Source organism: Durio zibethinus, chromosome 16, assembly GCF_047325235.1.
Source record: "Durio zibethinus cultivar Kanyao isolate XHJ-2024 chromosome 16, ASM4732523v1, whole genome shotgun sequence".
NCBI lineage: Eukaryota > Viridiplantae > Streptophyta > Magnoliopsida > Malvales > Malvaceae > Durio > Durio zibethinus.
Window position 1 is genome coordinate 20,036,754 of NC_143177.1, and position 15,294 is coordinate 20,052,047.

At 34.9% G+C, this 15,294-nt stretch overlaps 3 protein-coding genes across 7 annotated transcripts; 2 read left to right on the forward strand and 1 right to left on the reverse strand.

Moving 5' to 3' along the window:
- Positions 1–1,890: 1,890 nt before the first annotated feature.
- Positions 1,891–5,373, forward strand: LOC111294333 (protein TRANSPARENT TESTA 16-like). Of its 3 annotated transcripts, none has more exons than XM_089745317.1 (8): positions 1,891–2,016; positions 2,253–2,525; positions 3,571–3,637; positions 3,747–3,911; positions 4,117–4,158; positions 4,250–4,291; positions 4,456–4,656; positions 5,060–5,373. In XM_089745317.1, exons 2-7 carry the CDS (start codon positions 2,338–2,340, stop codon positions 4,651–4,653), a joined length of 702 nt encoding a protein of 233 aa, XP_089601443.1. In that variant the 5' UTR covers positions 1,891–2,016; positions 2,253–2,337; the 3' UTR covers positions 4,654–4,656; positions 5,060–5,373. The 3 variants fall into 3 exon arrangements, with proteins under 3 accessions (XP_089601443.1, XP_089601444.1, XP_022743349.1); XM_089745318.1 differs by having other exon boundaries at positions 1,910–2,016; positions 4,456–4,661; positions 5,060–5,197; XM_022887614.2 differs by lacking the exon at positions 1,891–2,016 and having other exon boundaries at positions 2,198–2,525; positions 5,060–5,200.
- Positions 5,374–6,803: 1,430 nt separating this feature from the next.
- LOC111294318 (E3 ubiquitin ligase BIG BROTHER-related-like) lies at positions 6,804–10,521 on the reverse strand. 3 transcript variants are annotated; one of them, XM_089745320.1, is made up of 8 exons: positions 10,444–10,521; positions 10,040–10,358; positions 9,552–9,924; positions 9,423–9,463; positions 7,669–7,710; positions 7,472–7,593; positions 7,288–7,396; positions 6,804–7,038 (listed from the first exon to the last, which is right to left on the reverse strand). In XM_089745320.1, the coding sequence occupies exons 2-8, from the start codon at positions 10,262–10,264 to the stop codon at positions 6,991–6,993; spliced, it is 960 nt and encodes a 319-aa protein (XP_089601446.1). In that variant the 5' UTR covers positions 10,265–10,358; positions 10,444–10,521; the 3' UTR covers positions 6,804–6,990. The 3 variants fall into 3 exon arrangements, with proteins under 3 accessions (XP_089601446.1, XP_089601445.1, XP_022743330.2); XM_089745319.1 differs by having other exon boundaries at positions 7,669–7,770; XM_022887595.2 differs by having other exon boundaries at positions 10,040–10,521.
- A 2,573-nt stretch (positions 10,522–13,094) lies between these two features.
- LOC111294364 (sugar transport protein 11-like) lies at positions 13,095–15,294 on the forward strand. The gene is made up of 4 exons (XM_022887647.2): positions 13,095–13,422; positions 13,510–13,835; positions 13,914–14,543; positions 14,632–15,294. The coding sequence occupies exons 1-4, from the start codon at positions 13,290–13,292 to the stop codon at positions 15,091–15,093; spliced, it is 1,551 nt and encodes a 516-aa protein (XP_022743382.1). The 5' UTR covers positions 13,095–13,289; the 3' UTR covers positions 15,094–15,294.

Genomic DNA, 15,294 nt, shown 5'->3' on the forward strand with positions numbered 1-15,294 from the left:
TGCTTCCCTTTTATGGTAAGCCCCCATGTTCTCATTTCGTTTTTTCTTCAGACTCTAGTCAACTTGCTGGGGGAGACTGGGATTTCAACCGACTGATATAAAAGAGAGAAGAGATAGAGAGGAAGAAAAAGAGATTGTTTCAGTGAATATGGCTTGTAATTACTGCAGTTTCTGAGCTAAGTGGGATATTATGATGCTGACTAGCAATGGAAATGCTAGACAAACTCTGAGGGACCAATGGCCACCCTTAGCTTCCTCTTCGAGAAAACCTAATATGTATTTTCTGGCTATGGATTGTTACTAAAAATAGACCGAGACAAAATGCTGATTAAACAACAAAAACCCTTATCTGCCCAACAAGAATCCGAAAAAGAGATCATTGAAAACCAAGCAATTTCAATTTTCTAACTAAGAAATTAATATCACTGCCCTAGCTCATAAAATGATGGGTGAAATTGAGTCCAGAACTGAACTTATTTGATTCATGTAACATTTTAAAACTCGAATTATAACATCTGCCATCACTTCTTTTATTCTCAGGCTATGGCGTCGTGTACCAAAATATATGGGAGGAATTAACTGCATATGTACAAAGAAACACCGCATTTACTACATGTTACTCTTTGGGAGAGTTCTGTTGATTTTATTCTTCTTGCATGAACATGGTAATACATGTCTACGCATTCTCAGGATTTGATATAAAAAAAAAAACACTGGAAAGTCAGAATTCGGAAACACAGTTAATGAACAGGTTTTTTCTGGTGATGATATTATATATAGTTGAACTAAACTGCTTTTTCTCATCAACTCCGAATAAATGACTTCAATATATCTAGTTGGTGTTCGATCATTATTTGGTGGGAATTAAAATGAGAGGAGGCCTATTTCCGATTAGTTTTAAGAAATCTTCAACGTAAGGAGAAAAGCATATTAAAATGACCATGCATTATCCTGGTTCATTTCATCAAAGTTTGGTGTTTCAGCACAATGACTTTTGATCCTTTTCAGATTGCGTGTAGTGAATACTTGGTTCTGCATTTCCATTTCTTGCAGTCAAAAAGGCAAAAAGGATCATATAGACCAGATGAAAGGGGGTTTGATTAGTGCTTTCAAAGGAGGATTTACAGCCAAAAATAGAGCTCTAGGTGATGAGAATTTTACCCTCTTCATCTAAAGGTTTAAGCGTAAAAGAATTTACCTCTAATTTTTACCTCGAAGTTGCTGTGATGCTCAATGACCATACCATGAACTAATGCACACCAAGTCTTTCTCATGGGATTGTTACAGTTTGTCGTTTCCCATTAGGGGTCTTTAGGATTTTGGCGGATCACCCCCCCCCCCCCCCTCTCCTCTCGCATTTGCTTTTCTGATTACCATAATTTTCTACCCATTGTAAAAGATTACTAAATTTGGTAAATTTCTTGTTGCTTGGCAGATGAGATCAGAGAGTTGTTAAGAGTCATAGCACTCTTTTTATCTATGTTTCCGCATAGGACAATATAGGAATACTTATTGCAATTAAATTACTGATAATGCCACTGCTCGTATAGCCATGAAATTATTGTGAATTGGTATGGTCATTCATATGAACCCTCCCTAGCTCCTATGGAACATTATTGATTTTGAGTGATGAAGCATTGGATTTGTCTTATAAAAAAATTTATCAGTGAATTCGAAATTTAATTTAATTTATTTTCAGTCAACTATAAAAAATGACATCAATATATACTAATAATTTTTTTTATTGTAATCTCTTTGTACCAAAAACTACTAATAAATTAAAATTACAATGGAATAAATAAGGGACTTAATTGGCAGCTGGCTCTCTCTCATCTCTTTCTTTCTATGATCTTTTCATATATAAATGGGAATTGAGAATGAGAGAGGTGCAATTTTGTAGTTTTGCTGAAAGAGATGGAGTGTTTTAGAAAACGGCAAAGAAGCATGCTTATAGAATAAATTCCTTGTTCCTACACGCATCACCAAAACAGCTGCAGTTTTACGAGCAAGGAATAGGTAAACACAGCAGTCATCTTACTTTCTCTTTCTCTCTTCCCTTCCTGTTTTTATGAAGTACAAAAACTATACAAAGTTCTTATTTTAGGTTGCAGAAACTTTTAGTTTCCATTTTATCATCACATATCTTTGTGTCTACTTGTCCCATTAAAACCTTTTTTTTTTTCTGTTCTTATTATTTTTCCATTATTATTTGTGTGACCTAAATGCTTTTGCACCTTTTTTGTGGTTTTTAGAAGTGAAGAAAGAGTACAATCCCCTGATTTCATCTTTCCCTAACTAGAGATAGCTAGACAAGATTAAGGTGCCTGTTGCGTAATTATGGGACGTGGAAAGATACCGATCAAGAGGATTGAGAACCAGACAACTCGACAGGTCACCTTTTCAAAGCGGCGAGCTGGGCTTTTGAAGAAGACCCACGAGCTTTCCGTGCTTTGCGATGCTCAGATTGGGCTCATCATCTTCTCTAGCACTGGCAAGATGTGCCAGTACTGCAGTGAGCCTTATAGGTCTCTCTACGGCCCTTGTTTATCCTTCTCACCTTACTTTTTTCAATCTTCATTTCATTGCATCTGTAGGGTACGTTTGCATGATTAATCCATATTGCTTAGAAGAAAGCTACCCTTTTTTTCCATATACTTGGTCTAAGTTTCATCTCTCAACCTTGGCCAAAAAACGCATGAAATTTTGATTTGACAAAGATTGGGTGGTTTTGGTTTGCTCCTCCATCTGCCATGGCTCTGAGTAACTAGATAGCTAGGGTTTATTCCATGGCTTCTTTTCATGCTCATCTTTCTCATGGTTAAGAATCTGAGATTCATATATCCTTAATTGAAGAATATCTCTAGCTATATATGTAGCATCCTCAAGTCAAGTGAGATTCACTAATAGAATTGCATGCCCTGTTAAATATATAATAATATAATATTAAAATTAGCTTTAGCCCCCTAGCACAAGCCTGCAGGCACATGAGTAATTTGAACTGAATTTTCTCTTGAGAATAATTCATGCCATGTGGAACATATAGTTGTTATTGCCTTAATTTGAGGAGTTAAGATTTTCATCAAATATATATATATATGTTAATCATTTACTGGGAAGTTTTGTTTTCTAAGGATTAAAATGAAATAACTTAAACAATTAAGAGTTTATAACATGCATATCCTTCCTAAATATATGTTAATGAACTTTTATTGAGAGACAGATATTTTCTAAAACCTTTTTAATTAGAAGTATAAGCATCTAGTCCTATAAGATACTAATTGAACATGCACATATAGAAATGCTGAATCAAAAATCTGATGCCAATTCCATGAGCTAAAGCTTTCCAACCCAATTCCAGAAATAACAACTTATAATTAAAAAGATAATAGGATTAGCTAAGGCCATCTAGGGTGGAAAGAGGTTTTAAATAGGGCAGTTACCATGCTTCAGTTCAGAGGTGCATGTAATGTGCAAAGTTAATTAGTGTCTGCTAATTTATTGTCTGAAAATTGCAATGTCACATAAAGATTTAAGCTTTTGTTTCTTTAATTGCTATATGCATTGTCCCAGAATGGAGCAAATCATAGAAAGATACCAGAAGGTCAGTGGGACTCGCATTCCTGAGCATGATAACTGGGTAAGAATCATTAATTATATATTTACGATTACATAAATTTGGCTTATATATGAAGGTATTTGCAAATTTTCTTAAATTTCTCTTTCATTTCTACAACATATATATATAGGAACATTTGTACAATGAATTGGCGGTCTTGAGGAAAGAAACCCGTCGTCTTCAACTAAGCTTGCGACATTACACTGGTGAGGACATGAGCTCTATACCATTTGAAGGGCTTGATCAACTTGAACAAGAACTTGAACACTCTCTCACCAAGGTCCGAGAGCGAAAGGTACTGTTTAATTATCATCTTCCATTATATATTTCCCACTCTTTTCTCATCCTACACATCCAAAATCAACCATTATTTCTCAATAATGTCAGAGAATCAACGTCTGATCAAAGTTGATGAACCAAGTTTAGGAGAAGTAATTGTCTTTTCTTTCTTTCAACTAACATGACTTTGTTTTTCATTTGTTTGGCTTCGAATATTGCAGAATGAGCTCTTGCAGCAACAGCTGGATAATCTACGTAGAAAGGTGATACAATAACACTTCTTTAATTTCCCCTCACAACATTTATGAATTAAACTCAGATGCTAATTCAATTTTCGACTTTGGATGTGTCTAGGAGCGAATACTGGAGGAAGACAACAGCAACATGTACCGCTGGGTAATTAGTAAAGAATTTAAGTGAAGTACTTGTATTTATTCTGTAGTGTAACCACTAACTTTGTAGATTATATATGCGTAATGTTAATTTCTTTCTGATGAAATAGGGTTTTGGAAGATAAAACATTACTAATTGGGTTGGTTTCCTGGTGATCATGCACGCAGATTCAGGAACACCGAGCAGCAATAGAATATCAACAGGGAGGATTAGAAGCTAAGGCAGTGGAGCATCAGCAAGTTCTGGATCAATTCCCCTTCTATGGTGAACCTAGTAGTGTGCTTCAGCTTGCAACCATTCCTCAACACTTTCACTCCTATCAGCTCCAGCTTGCTCAGCCTAATCTTCAAGATTCAAATGTCTAGCATGTATGGTATAATCATCAAAACATTTGGCCGTTATATTTTTTTACGTCAAGCATCTACTAGTCTCAATGCTGGCTTTTTCATAGTGTTCTGAAGTAAAGTTCGGAGTTTATTGCAACAAAATCAGTTGGCTCGTTGAAACCTTAAAGCCAGTGTGTGAACTGTGAACTAGTTCAAAGCGGCAGAAAAACAGGCATTTGTTCAGTGAAATGTGAACTACATTATTTCCCCAAACAAAATAAATGATTGAATTCAATGAGATTGTATCTGAATGGATCCTTACTTCCTAAGTAGAAGTTGCTAAAGATATCTATTAGTCATCAGATACATGTCTCCTTTCAGTTGTTTGTAACTTGTTTTTATTATCATGACATCTTATGACAGTCTTTTGATTAAAATTCTGCAGAATGAGCAATGAGCAGGTTTTCTGAGAACTGAGAAGAGCTTCCTGGATGAAAAGAGAATGGTATACTCGGACAGAGTCAGCATTGGGATCAAGTCTTATGTTCACAAATCTATTAGAAGCATATTTCTTATATATTTGGTTTAGGGAGTGCGCTATGCTTTCATGTTTCTGAAGTTAGACAGTCAACTTAAGATTAATACGCTTTTCTGCGTGTTTCTGATTTTTTTTCTTTCATTTACTATGCTATTGAGAGAAGTATGAAACTATAAATTACTACTGAAGTTTAATAAATATTTCTAGTAGAATTTCTGATCAGAGAATAGAGAACAGATTCGATTAAATTCTAAACTACTACTGCTGACTCTAGTAGTTGAAGCAGCAAGCAAAATTTGGAATATGAATTAAAATGAAAACAACTTTTGTACCTCCTGATTATTAGGGAAAGCAAAACATATATGGTGGCTTAGTTTAATCATAGTAATTATAGTTCTTGGATGATTGTAATAAAAACCAGAAACCAAACCCTAACTTTACCAGAAGACTTATAGGGGTAAATGCAATGGGAAGGATTGCTCTTTCTATGTGTAATACAATAGCATCACAAGGAAAAAAAAAAGTCAGAGGCCATTTCTGAAATCTACTTTGAATCATTCCTTTGGTAAGTTTCATTGAGTTCAAGAAAGCATGCAGTCAACTAAATCACCTCCAGATATCTCTTCAAAACTAAATCCAGCAGACTTCTTCATTCCCCTTCTCCCCATGGCCTCTCTCATTGTTCTTGCTTCATCCCATCGCCTGACAGCTGCATAAACATTCGACAAGCCAATGTATCTACAATCATGATTTGGGTCTAACTCAATTAGCTAGCTTAGCTTCCTACTATTTCTGCAAGATCAGATTTTCCATATATTATGAACCCACTTAGCAGAGCACTAGCAATTATGCCGTCGGCTCCATGGGCATTTCACAGAGAAATTGTTTGGTTTTTTACTGTTGAAGTAACCTCGGATAATTGTGGTCCGAATAAAGGCGGAGTGGGTAGCCTGGAAAAAATCCGGTATGCATAATCAATGTTGCCTGTATCGGAGAGAGCAGCAGAAGAGAAAAGTTTTGATAATATAGGTTCATCATGATAGAGGCCAAAAGTTATTAGCAGTGCATGAATTGGCTTAAGTTCAGTGAACGATTTGCATTTGTCCAAGGACAGTACTAAGAGCTTGGAACATTCCACATTTACAGGAACTGGAAATTAAAAGTTGGGTACTGTTATTGGACCAGTTTACAATGAAGCCCAAACAAAAATAAAAGACCAACCGGAATCCGATGGAAAATAATCTTTTCTCTTTTGGCCATTAATGGAAAATAATTACTAAACAAATTCAAAATAAAATCTTTATGTTGTTACATAGATAATAATAGCGCTTTAAATGTCTAATTGAGAAACCAAATATCCACAAAGCATAAATTCCAAGAAAACTAGGAGAAAGATCATTGATCTTCATATTGACACAAAATATGACAGAAAAGAGTCTTTATCCCCAACCAAAATGGACCATAAGATACTTTTTGCAAGAGAAAAAACATACATTATAGTATTAAAGATTTTCATTGGTGTTCTTTCTTATGTGAAAGTATAAAAACATTATACAGATGAAGTTTCAATTCCATTGTTAAAATTGATAATCTTCAATCGGTGAAGTAATTTGGTGAGGAAAATTGTCATTACTATAAGAAGCCCCGTCAGTGGTGGCATAAAAGAAAGACGGTAAACTAATTCCAAAGCGGGTATAACACACAAGTCAATACGGAACGTATAGATACAGGCAGGAAGATTTGTTGATACAAGTCTTTTTCCCATATATAAAGAGATGGTACTACATTCTGCGTATTAAAATAAACAAGTGCCAGAGGAAGAGGATTGTCCAAAAATACTAGCTCTGCCCCGAAGTAGAGACCTCAGTACTACAAATAGGACAAACCTGCAACACATTGTTTACAAAAAGGTAAAATACAATGGTCACATAAACCAGTATTCTAACATGTATACTATTAACAAAAGCACAGGAAAGATAAACCAAAGGGGGTCAGAATTTCAAAACAAGAAATTTCCCAATATGTCCTTTGATGAAAATATCAACGGGACGATTAACAAGCCACTGACACTTTATAATCGCTATATGACACAAACAAAATGAAAGGCAGTTAATCACAAATATAAATAAGCATACCTTGTTTATTTTCAACCAATTATTTATGCACTCAGAATGATATGAATGCTTGCAAGACAGCAGTGTCAAGGAGTCACCATCGTCATAGTCTACATGACATATGACACACCTGAAAACAAGGATATAAGTTTAGTCATCAAGGGAAAAAAGTTCAGGCATTAAAAACTATGGCATTCAAACTTACGAATCATGGCTTCCAGTTTGACTGCTTCCTGCCTTGTACGTTACTGAAGGCAAGGAGGCAATTGAATCAGCTGAAAGCCCCCTGCTCTCGGTTCCAACTACGTCACCAAGTGCAAGGAGTTCCTGAATGACAGATTAAGGCTCAATAAGAGTGCTTGAGCAAAATGTTAAAGCAGTAGAATCTACAGGGCTGCTTACCTCATATGAAAGCTCATCAGGATCAACTTCCTCCCATGTATCCTGCAAATGCATGTCACCAAAAGACTGACTTGAAACAAATTGAAATAATAGAGTCCAGCACTGCATTACAAAACAAGGAGAGAGAGAAAGAGAAGGAAGAAAAATCTTGTTCTATCCTGAATGCAAATGTCAAAGTAATTGGTACATGGATTTGCTATTTCATGAAAATTCATAGTCAACTCTCATTAAGATCAGTGTAAAACAGAACTAGCTTCTATCCTCCAAAGGACTTGATATCAGGAATGACTATGGGCATTGAATAACTATATAATCCAACAATAAATTTCCAGGAAAAAAAAAAGTGTTCAGAACTATAACATATGACAACGACAAATTCTGAACCAATCACAACATAATCCTTGCCTTTCAAGCTGTGAACAGTTATAATTCTCAGCACCGTTAATACGAAAAAAAGGCTGACTGATACTCAATGCAGATATTTTATTCCAACATATCACCAGACCATTCCCAATAAGAGAAGTTCTAGATGTAAAAGAACAACCATTTCAGGTAGAATATATAAACCACTGCCTCATCCAACAGGGTAAAACAATATTATCAACCAAAGAAATGGAGGGAAAGGCATAATCCTCTGCCTCAAACATAGAGGAAAGAGAGGGTATAACAATGTAAAAGTGACAACTAAATGGACGATTTAAACTTTTCTAGTTGAAGATATGAGGTGACTATCAAGAGGGAATCAAGTGCTAATTTCAGCAAGTGCGTTTTGCATAAGTACTCAAAAGCTAATAGAAATCATATTATTTAATGGTCATTATCATTTAATGATGGCAAGAGGAGTAAAACCCAAATGTAGCCATACCAGGCATCAGATTGGAAATAACTTGCTAAGATTTTAGCTTTATTGCCATTCAGGTAAAAACTCTTCATATAGGCTTTCCATGCACAAACACAGATAACAATTATACTAGCTATAACCATACATATTTGTCACAATTCAAAATTTTCCACAAGTGCACATCTTTGACATCAAGGAAGCGAGAACATAACATGCTTCCTGATGCTTTATTGCATTTTTCATCCTTGCAGGCATGTGGGAAAGAATGCAAAATAAGAATCGATGACCATCTAAGTATTTATAAACACGTGCAAGAATGTCCAAATGATATATGTCACATACATCACTTCTAGTATTTCATGTTTTCGTTTTTTTTTTTTGGCCAAAAGTTAATCATTTCATTTAATAGTGAAGGGATAAAAATAAAATTAGACAAACAGAAAAAATAAAAGACCAAATTCAAAGAGGCAAAATACAAACTTATTCCTTCTACAGAAGTAGACAATATTCACCAGGTAAAACAAAAGCACCCTTCCTATAGGTAGGATAACAAAAAGTAATTCCTGGTTAACATGCTACCCATAGCAAATGTGACCAACAAGCAAAAAATTTAATCATAGTACACTTATGCGGAGACCAAAGTCCAGACAAACTCAAACCATCCATTTTAAATCAGTTCCAAGTGCAATACCCCACTTATGACAGCTTTAAATCACCAGTCGAATATAAGAAAGTCAACCAAAGAGGCATCTAAGTAAAGAGGGTGACATAGTGGACAATGAATCGAGATATCAATACACGCCCTATGATTAAAAACAATTTATCTGATTGAATTTTTTCCATTAATGAACCTAAAGGTTCATATATATGCATGGATTAAGCTTGAGAACTCATATATTGCAAGAATTTCTACCTGAGAGTTACCGCCATGATCCTCTAAAGTAACAATTCCTCCTGCAAATTATTAAAACTTTAGTAACACTATTAACATTGGCATATAATGAAAACAATTAACAAGAATCTCATAGTAGTGAACACTCACTATCATTAATCCCAGCTAAGGCCAACAATCTAATAGCCACTTCTCTTTCTTCAGCATCCTGAAGCGCTCTAGCATAAGCCTCATCACTCGAAAAAACAGCCGGATCGAATTCAACACTAGGGTTGTTATCATCTTCCCCATTCTCAGCATGAGGGTGCACATCAAACGCATCCACATCATCATTGGCATCAGTGCCATCATATTCCCCCTCATCCTCGTCTTCCTCCTCCTCATCATCATCATCGACATCAGTATCATCGTGATCATGAGGATCCCCAAAATCATCGTCATCATCATGCAAATAGCTTCCAGCCTCCCAACTTCCGTAATCACTCCCATCATTGTTAATTCTAAGCATCATATATGCCCTTTCCTACAGCAAGTGTATAATATATAAAGGTAAAAAAAGATTAACTTAACAAATAAATCACAAAAAAAAAAAAGAACAAATTTTAAAGTAATAAGCGACAAAAAATTAAACATTTCACCTGTTCTTGGAGGGTTCGAGCAAGAGCCAGGTCAGCATCGACCTGACTGAGATTAGTGAAAGGAGTTCTCGTCGATGACTGACGTGGAGCCTCTTCTTCTTCTTCTTCTTCTTCTTCTTCTTCTTTTTCTTTTTCGTCTTCTTCTTCATGCTCACTTTCACCGTTCAAATTATCGTTATCATTACCATTAGGGTTTGATTCTTGTTCTTTCTGTTCGGTCGACATTCTTTTGGCTTCCTCTCAAACAGGGCGCCGTCGATTTCGTTTTGCTGTTCCTTGTAGAAGAAAATTTTTAGACCGGAAAGAGAGCAGCGGTTTGCTGAAAATAGAAAAGAAAAAAACAAAGGAGAGATCAGGGGTGCGTTCGAATTGGATCGAATCAGGGGATAATTCGAGAATCTAACCTAAAAATGATAAAAGCGGCGAGAGAGAAAGAGAGAGAGGAGGCGTCGTTGGAGTCTTTCTTTATTTCCCTGATGTTTATTTTTTTTTCTTTTGAAAGGAAAATAACACTTAATATTAATGACGTAAAAAAACAATTTTTGCTTGGTTGTACGATTACTATTGAAGAGAGTGTAAACTCAATCCTACAAGGGAATTTTCAGTGTTGTCCAACGACAACTTGATTTAAAATAGCAATAAAGACGTTTTGTTTAGGCAGCCAATGGTAATTTGCCACGTCAATTATTAGGGCCGACTTTAATTGGACCATCAATTTCAACCCCCACTTACGGTTGGATCTCCCAATTTCCTTATCATTAAAACGGGATAGGCAAAGCCCAATTCTCGCGCGGCAAAAACTGAGATCATAACAATGCAGCCCTCGACCATGGATTCGCTGTGAGATATACAGAAGCAAAACACTGCACCAAAGCTTCATTAACATCCCATAACTCCTAAGCTTGTTAGTCATCCACTGTAACTCCCGTGCCAAACTTCTCAGCCATCGCCTCTCAATAATTAAGGATTCTTTTTAATAATAAATTATTAAGTTGATATTTAATTATTTTTTAAAAATTATAAATTTAAAATTATAATTACACCCTTTAATTAATTTTTATTAATTGATTCATTTGTAGCTATCGAAAATATTTTTAACACAAATTGTAATGTATTTAACATTACATTTGCATTAAAAACTCTAAACACAATATCAACATAAGTCTCATAAGTCACGAACTCTTGACTGTGCCTATAAAAATATTAAAATGTTGTTTATTTCTTTAATTTATTTTTTCCATTGTGCTTTAAGGTGATGGAGCAAACTACAATAGAGCCTTGACATTAGATTAAAATTCCAATCCGAAATTATTAAAGACATAAAAGATATATATTTTTAAATTTAAAATTACAAATTTGATTTTTTTTTCTTTATTATTAAGATTTTTTAAATTATAAAATACATATCACTTTTATTGTACCCTTTTTAAATTTTATAAAAAAACATATTATTTAAAAAAAAATTATCACTCTTTCCTAATTGTCATCAAACGATTATTCTACAGTTTTAAAACTATAATCTTTGCTATAATATCCTACAGTATATTACCTTTTTTTTACTTTGTTCTTATAAAATGATATTTTTTTTATTTATTTTTCCTTTTGTTTTTCAATAGTTATTTAAAAACATATTAATCTTTGTAATTAATTTTTTTTTCTAATAAATGTGCTAATTTATGTAACAACTAATAAATAACTTCTTATGTTTTCTTTTTAGGTGAAAAGTACCATCTATTTTATTAGCTATTTAAATAACCAAATTTTCAATAAATTTAGCCAATATATTTAGCCACATGAAAACAAATTGTACCCAAAATCAATTTAATGGACATAAAGGAACATGGTTAAATCAATTAAATTTTTTAGTGATATTATCTTTTCTTTTCTTTTCTTTTTTTTTTTTTTTGAGGTACAAAAGAGGACGTAACTTAATGATAAAGAAAACGGTTGCAAATTTTAAAATTTAAACAATAAATCTATTAAATATCAAGTTGATTACATAAATCAATTAAATTAAATTTTAAATTCATCTTTTTTAAAATATTGAATAAAAATTATTAAAAGTTTTACTAATAAAAGTCCATGAATAAAACTTGAAATAGTGAACAATTTTACTTGTAAAAATATAAAAATTTGTGACTACATGAACTAATTAAATTCAATTTCAAATTCATATTTTTTACAACATTAAGTAAAAATTGTTAAATGTCTTACTAACAAAAGTCCATGAATATAATTTGAAATAGTGAACAATGTTATTAGTAAAATATAAAAATTCATTTCACTTATTACTCAATGCATGAAATTTTTTTATTAACCAATAAATAAATCATATTGAAGATTATAACTTGAATTTAAAATGTCTTTTTTTATAAATTCATAATTTTATCTTTTTAATTTACATAAATATTTATATAAGAAATTAATTAATAATATAAATATAACCCTCACCCATGAATAGCAGATTAAAGCTAGTAGATGAATATATAAATATATATATATATATGTGTGTGTGTGTGTAAATGATAAATACATGGAAAGTAAACCAACTAAAATACAACTGGAAAATTCTTGACACAAAAGTTCTGTGGATTAGGATTTGCACCAATTAGACCTTAGTTTAAAATTTCCTTGTTTCGTCACAAAAATGATCTTATCCTCACCAGCTAGAATTGTCTGGGCTAAAATCTTGTAATTTTAGAAGAAAAAATGGAAAACAAAAAGAAAAGAACGAAGAAAAAGGATATGAACAATTCTCTTAGCCATAACTATCATGGTCAAACCGTTTAAAGTGTAGATTTTGTGGATGAGAATTTCAGTTGCAAAATAATATACGAGAAGAATGGAAGGAAATCAAGTTGAAGCCAGTAGTAATCGAAACGTTAGGGGTTGTAAAACTGGAAGGTTTCAAAGGTTTGGATTCAGCAAAAGATAGAAAAGACAGCTAAATGTTGAAAATTTTATCCTATTTTGCAACAATGTTAGTTGGAGTTTTTAGGAGGCTAGCAGGACTTGAGCACAGATATAAATCCAGGCTTTTCATCTAGGATCAAGCAGAGGGTAGTAGGAGAGTTTTATTCCTTCGGTGTGGTATGCGGGACTTGTGCAGGCAAATTCCATTGAAAGATCCTAATCAGCCCCGGGAAGATTCTAAGCAAATCACAATACAAGGACGGGAAAAAAAACTTACTCCTTAGACGCTGCTTCTCTTACATAAAGGCCAGAGTAAGTTACGGGAGAGGATTGAGAGATGGCAGGAGGAGGATTTGTTGCTCAAGATGGAGGGGCCAACTATGAAGGTCGTGTCACCGCCTTTGTGATCTGCACCTGTCTGATTGCCGCCACTGGTGGTCTCCTCTTCGGTTATGACCTTGGAATCTCAGGTTCGGACAACTAGGATTGCCTGTCTTGTCTTGTTATGATCATTTCATGTTAATTAGTACTTTTTCTTTTTTTTCTTATTTCTGTAGGAGGGGTGACCTCAATGGAACCGTTTTTGAAGAAGTTCTTCCCGTCAGTCTTAGAAGAACAGAATGATGCAGCCAAACACGAAAGCGAGTATTGCAAATTCGACAGTGAGCTACTCACATTGTTCACATCTTCCCTCTACCTTGCTGCTTTGATAGCTTCCTTCTTTGCTTCAGTGGTAACCAGGATCTTTGGCCGAAAAATTTCCATGTTCGTTGGAGGCCTTGCTTTTCTTATCGGCTCAATTCTAAATGGCATTGCCATGAATGTTGCTCTCCTAATTATTGGCCGTTTGTTTCTTGGTGTGGGGGTTGGATTTGCAAATCAGGTAAACTTCTTGATCTTCCTGCTACACCTTTATTATCTCAAAAAGACTTACAGAGGATGACTTGTTTATCCATGGCAGTCTGTTCCAGTGTACTTATCGGAAATGGCACCAGCAAAGATTAGAGGAGCTTTGAACATTGGTTTCCAGATGGCCATTACAATTGGAATACTAGCCGCAGGCCTTATTAACTACGGCACAGCAAAGATAGAGGGTGGATGGGGATGGAGAGTTTCTCTAGCTCTTGCAGCGGTTCCAGCCATAGCGATGACTGTTGGATCGTTCATACTACCAGACACTCCCAATTCTATTCTTGAGAGAGGCCATACCGAGAAGGCAAGACGAATGTTGCAAAAAATTCGCGGCACCCAACACGTTGATGCTGAATTTCAAGACCTTGTTGATGCAAGTGAGGCCGCCAAGAAAGTGGATCACCCATGGAGTAATATTCTCAAACCAAGATACAGGCCTCAACTTGTCCTCTGCATTCTCATACCATTCTTCCAACAACTCACTGGCATTAACGTTATCATGTTTTATGCACCTGTTCTCTTCAAGACTTTGGGTTTTGGTGATGATGCATCACTTATGTCTGCTGTTATCTCTGGCACTGTAAACGTTGTCGCCACAGTTGTTTCCATCTATTCAGTTGATAGGTTCGGAAGAAGGATTCTGTTCCTTGAAGGTGGCATACAAATGATCATTAGCCAGGTAATTAATCTTTTATCATCATAGATGCTCCTCAAGACTCCTATCTAAATTCTAACTTCTACCATTTTTCCCCTCGATTTTGCTATAGATTGCAGTAGGCGTCATGATTGCCATGAAGTTTGGGGTCAATGGTGATGGTGACTTGTCAAGGACCGATGCCAACGTTTTGTTGTTCTTGATCTGTGCATATGTTGCAGCATTCGCATGGTCTTGGGGACCTTTGGGATGGTTGGTGCCCAGTGAGATCTGTCCTCTAGAGATCCGATCAGCTGGACAAGCAATCAACGTTGCAGTAAACATGATCTTCACCTTTGCCATTGCTCAGGTGTTCCTCGCCATGCTTTGCCACATGAAGTTCGGCCTATTCTTTTTCTTCGCTGGCTTTGCTATAATCATGACTATCTTCATCCACTTCTTCTTGCCTGAGACAAAGAACATCCCAATTGAAGAGATGAACAGAGTATGGAAGCAACACTGGTTCTGGGGAAAGTACATCCCAGATGAGGTTGTCATTGGTGGAAACCGCAAAGCTGAGCACAGGGATGCTTGAAAGCAAGATTCAACACATGGAGTTGGAATATTATTTATAATATGCTCTGCTTATAATCATGTAAAAGCAATACGAACGAGGAGAAATTGCAGAACAACAAAAAGCAATACAACAACTTTAACAAACTTTCAATCTTTCTTTCTGAATAGAGTAATAACAGCTTAATTCGAATTGAAAATAACTCGATTTAAATCGGATTTG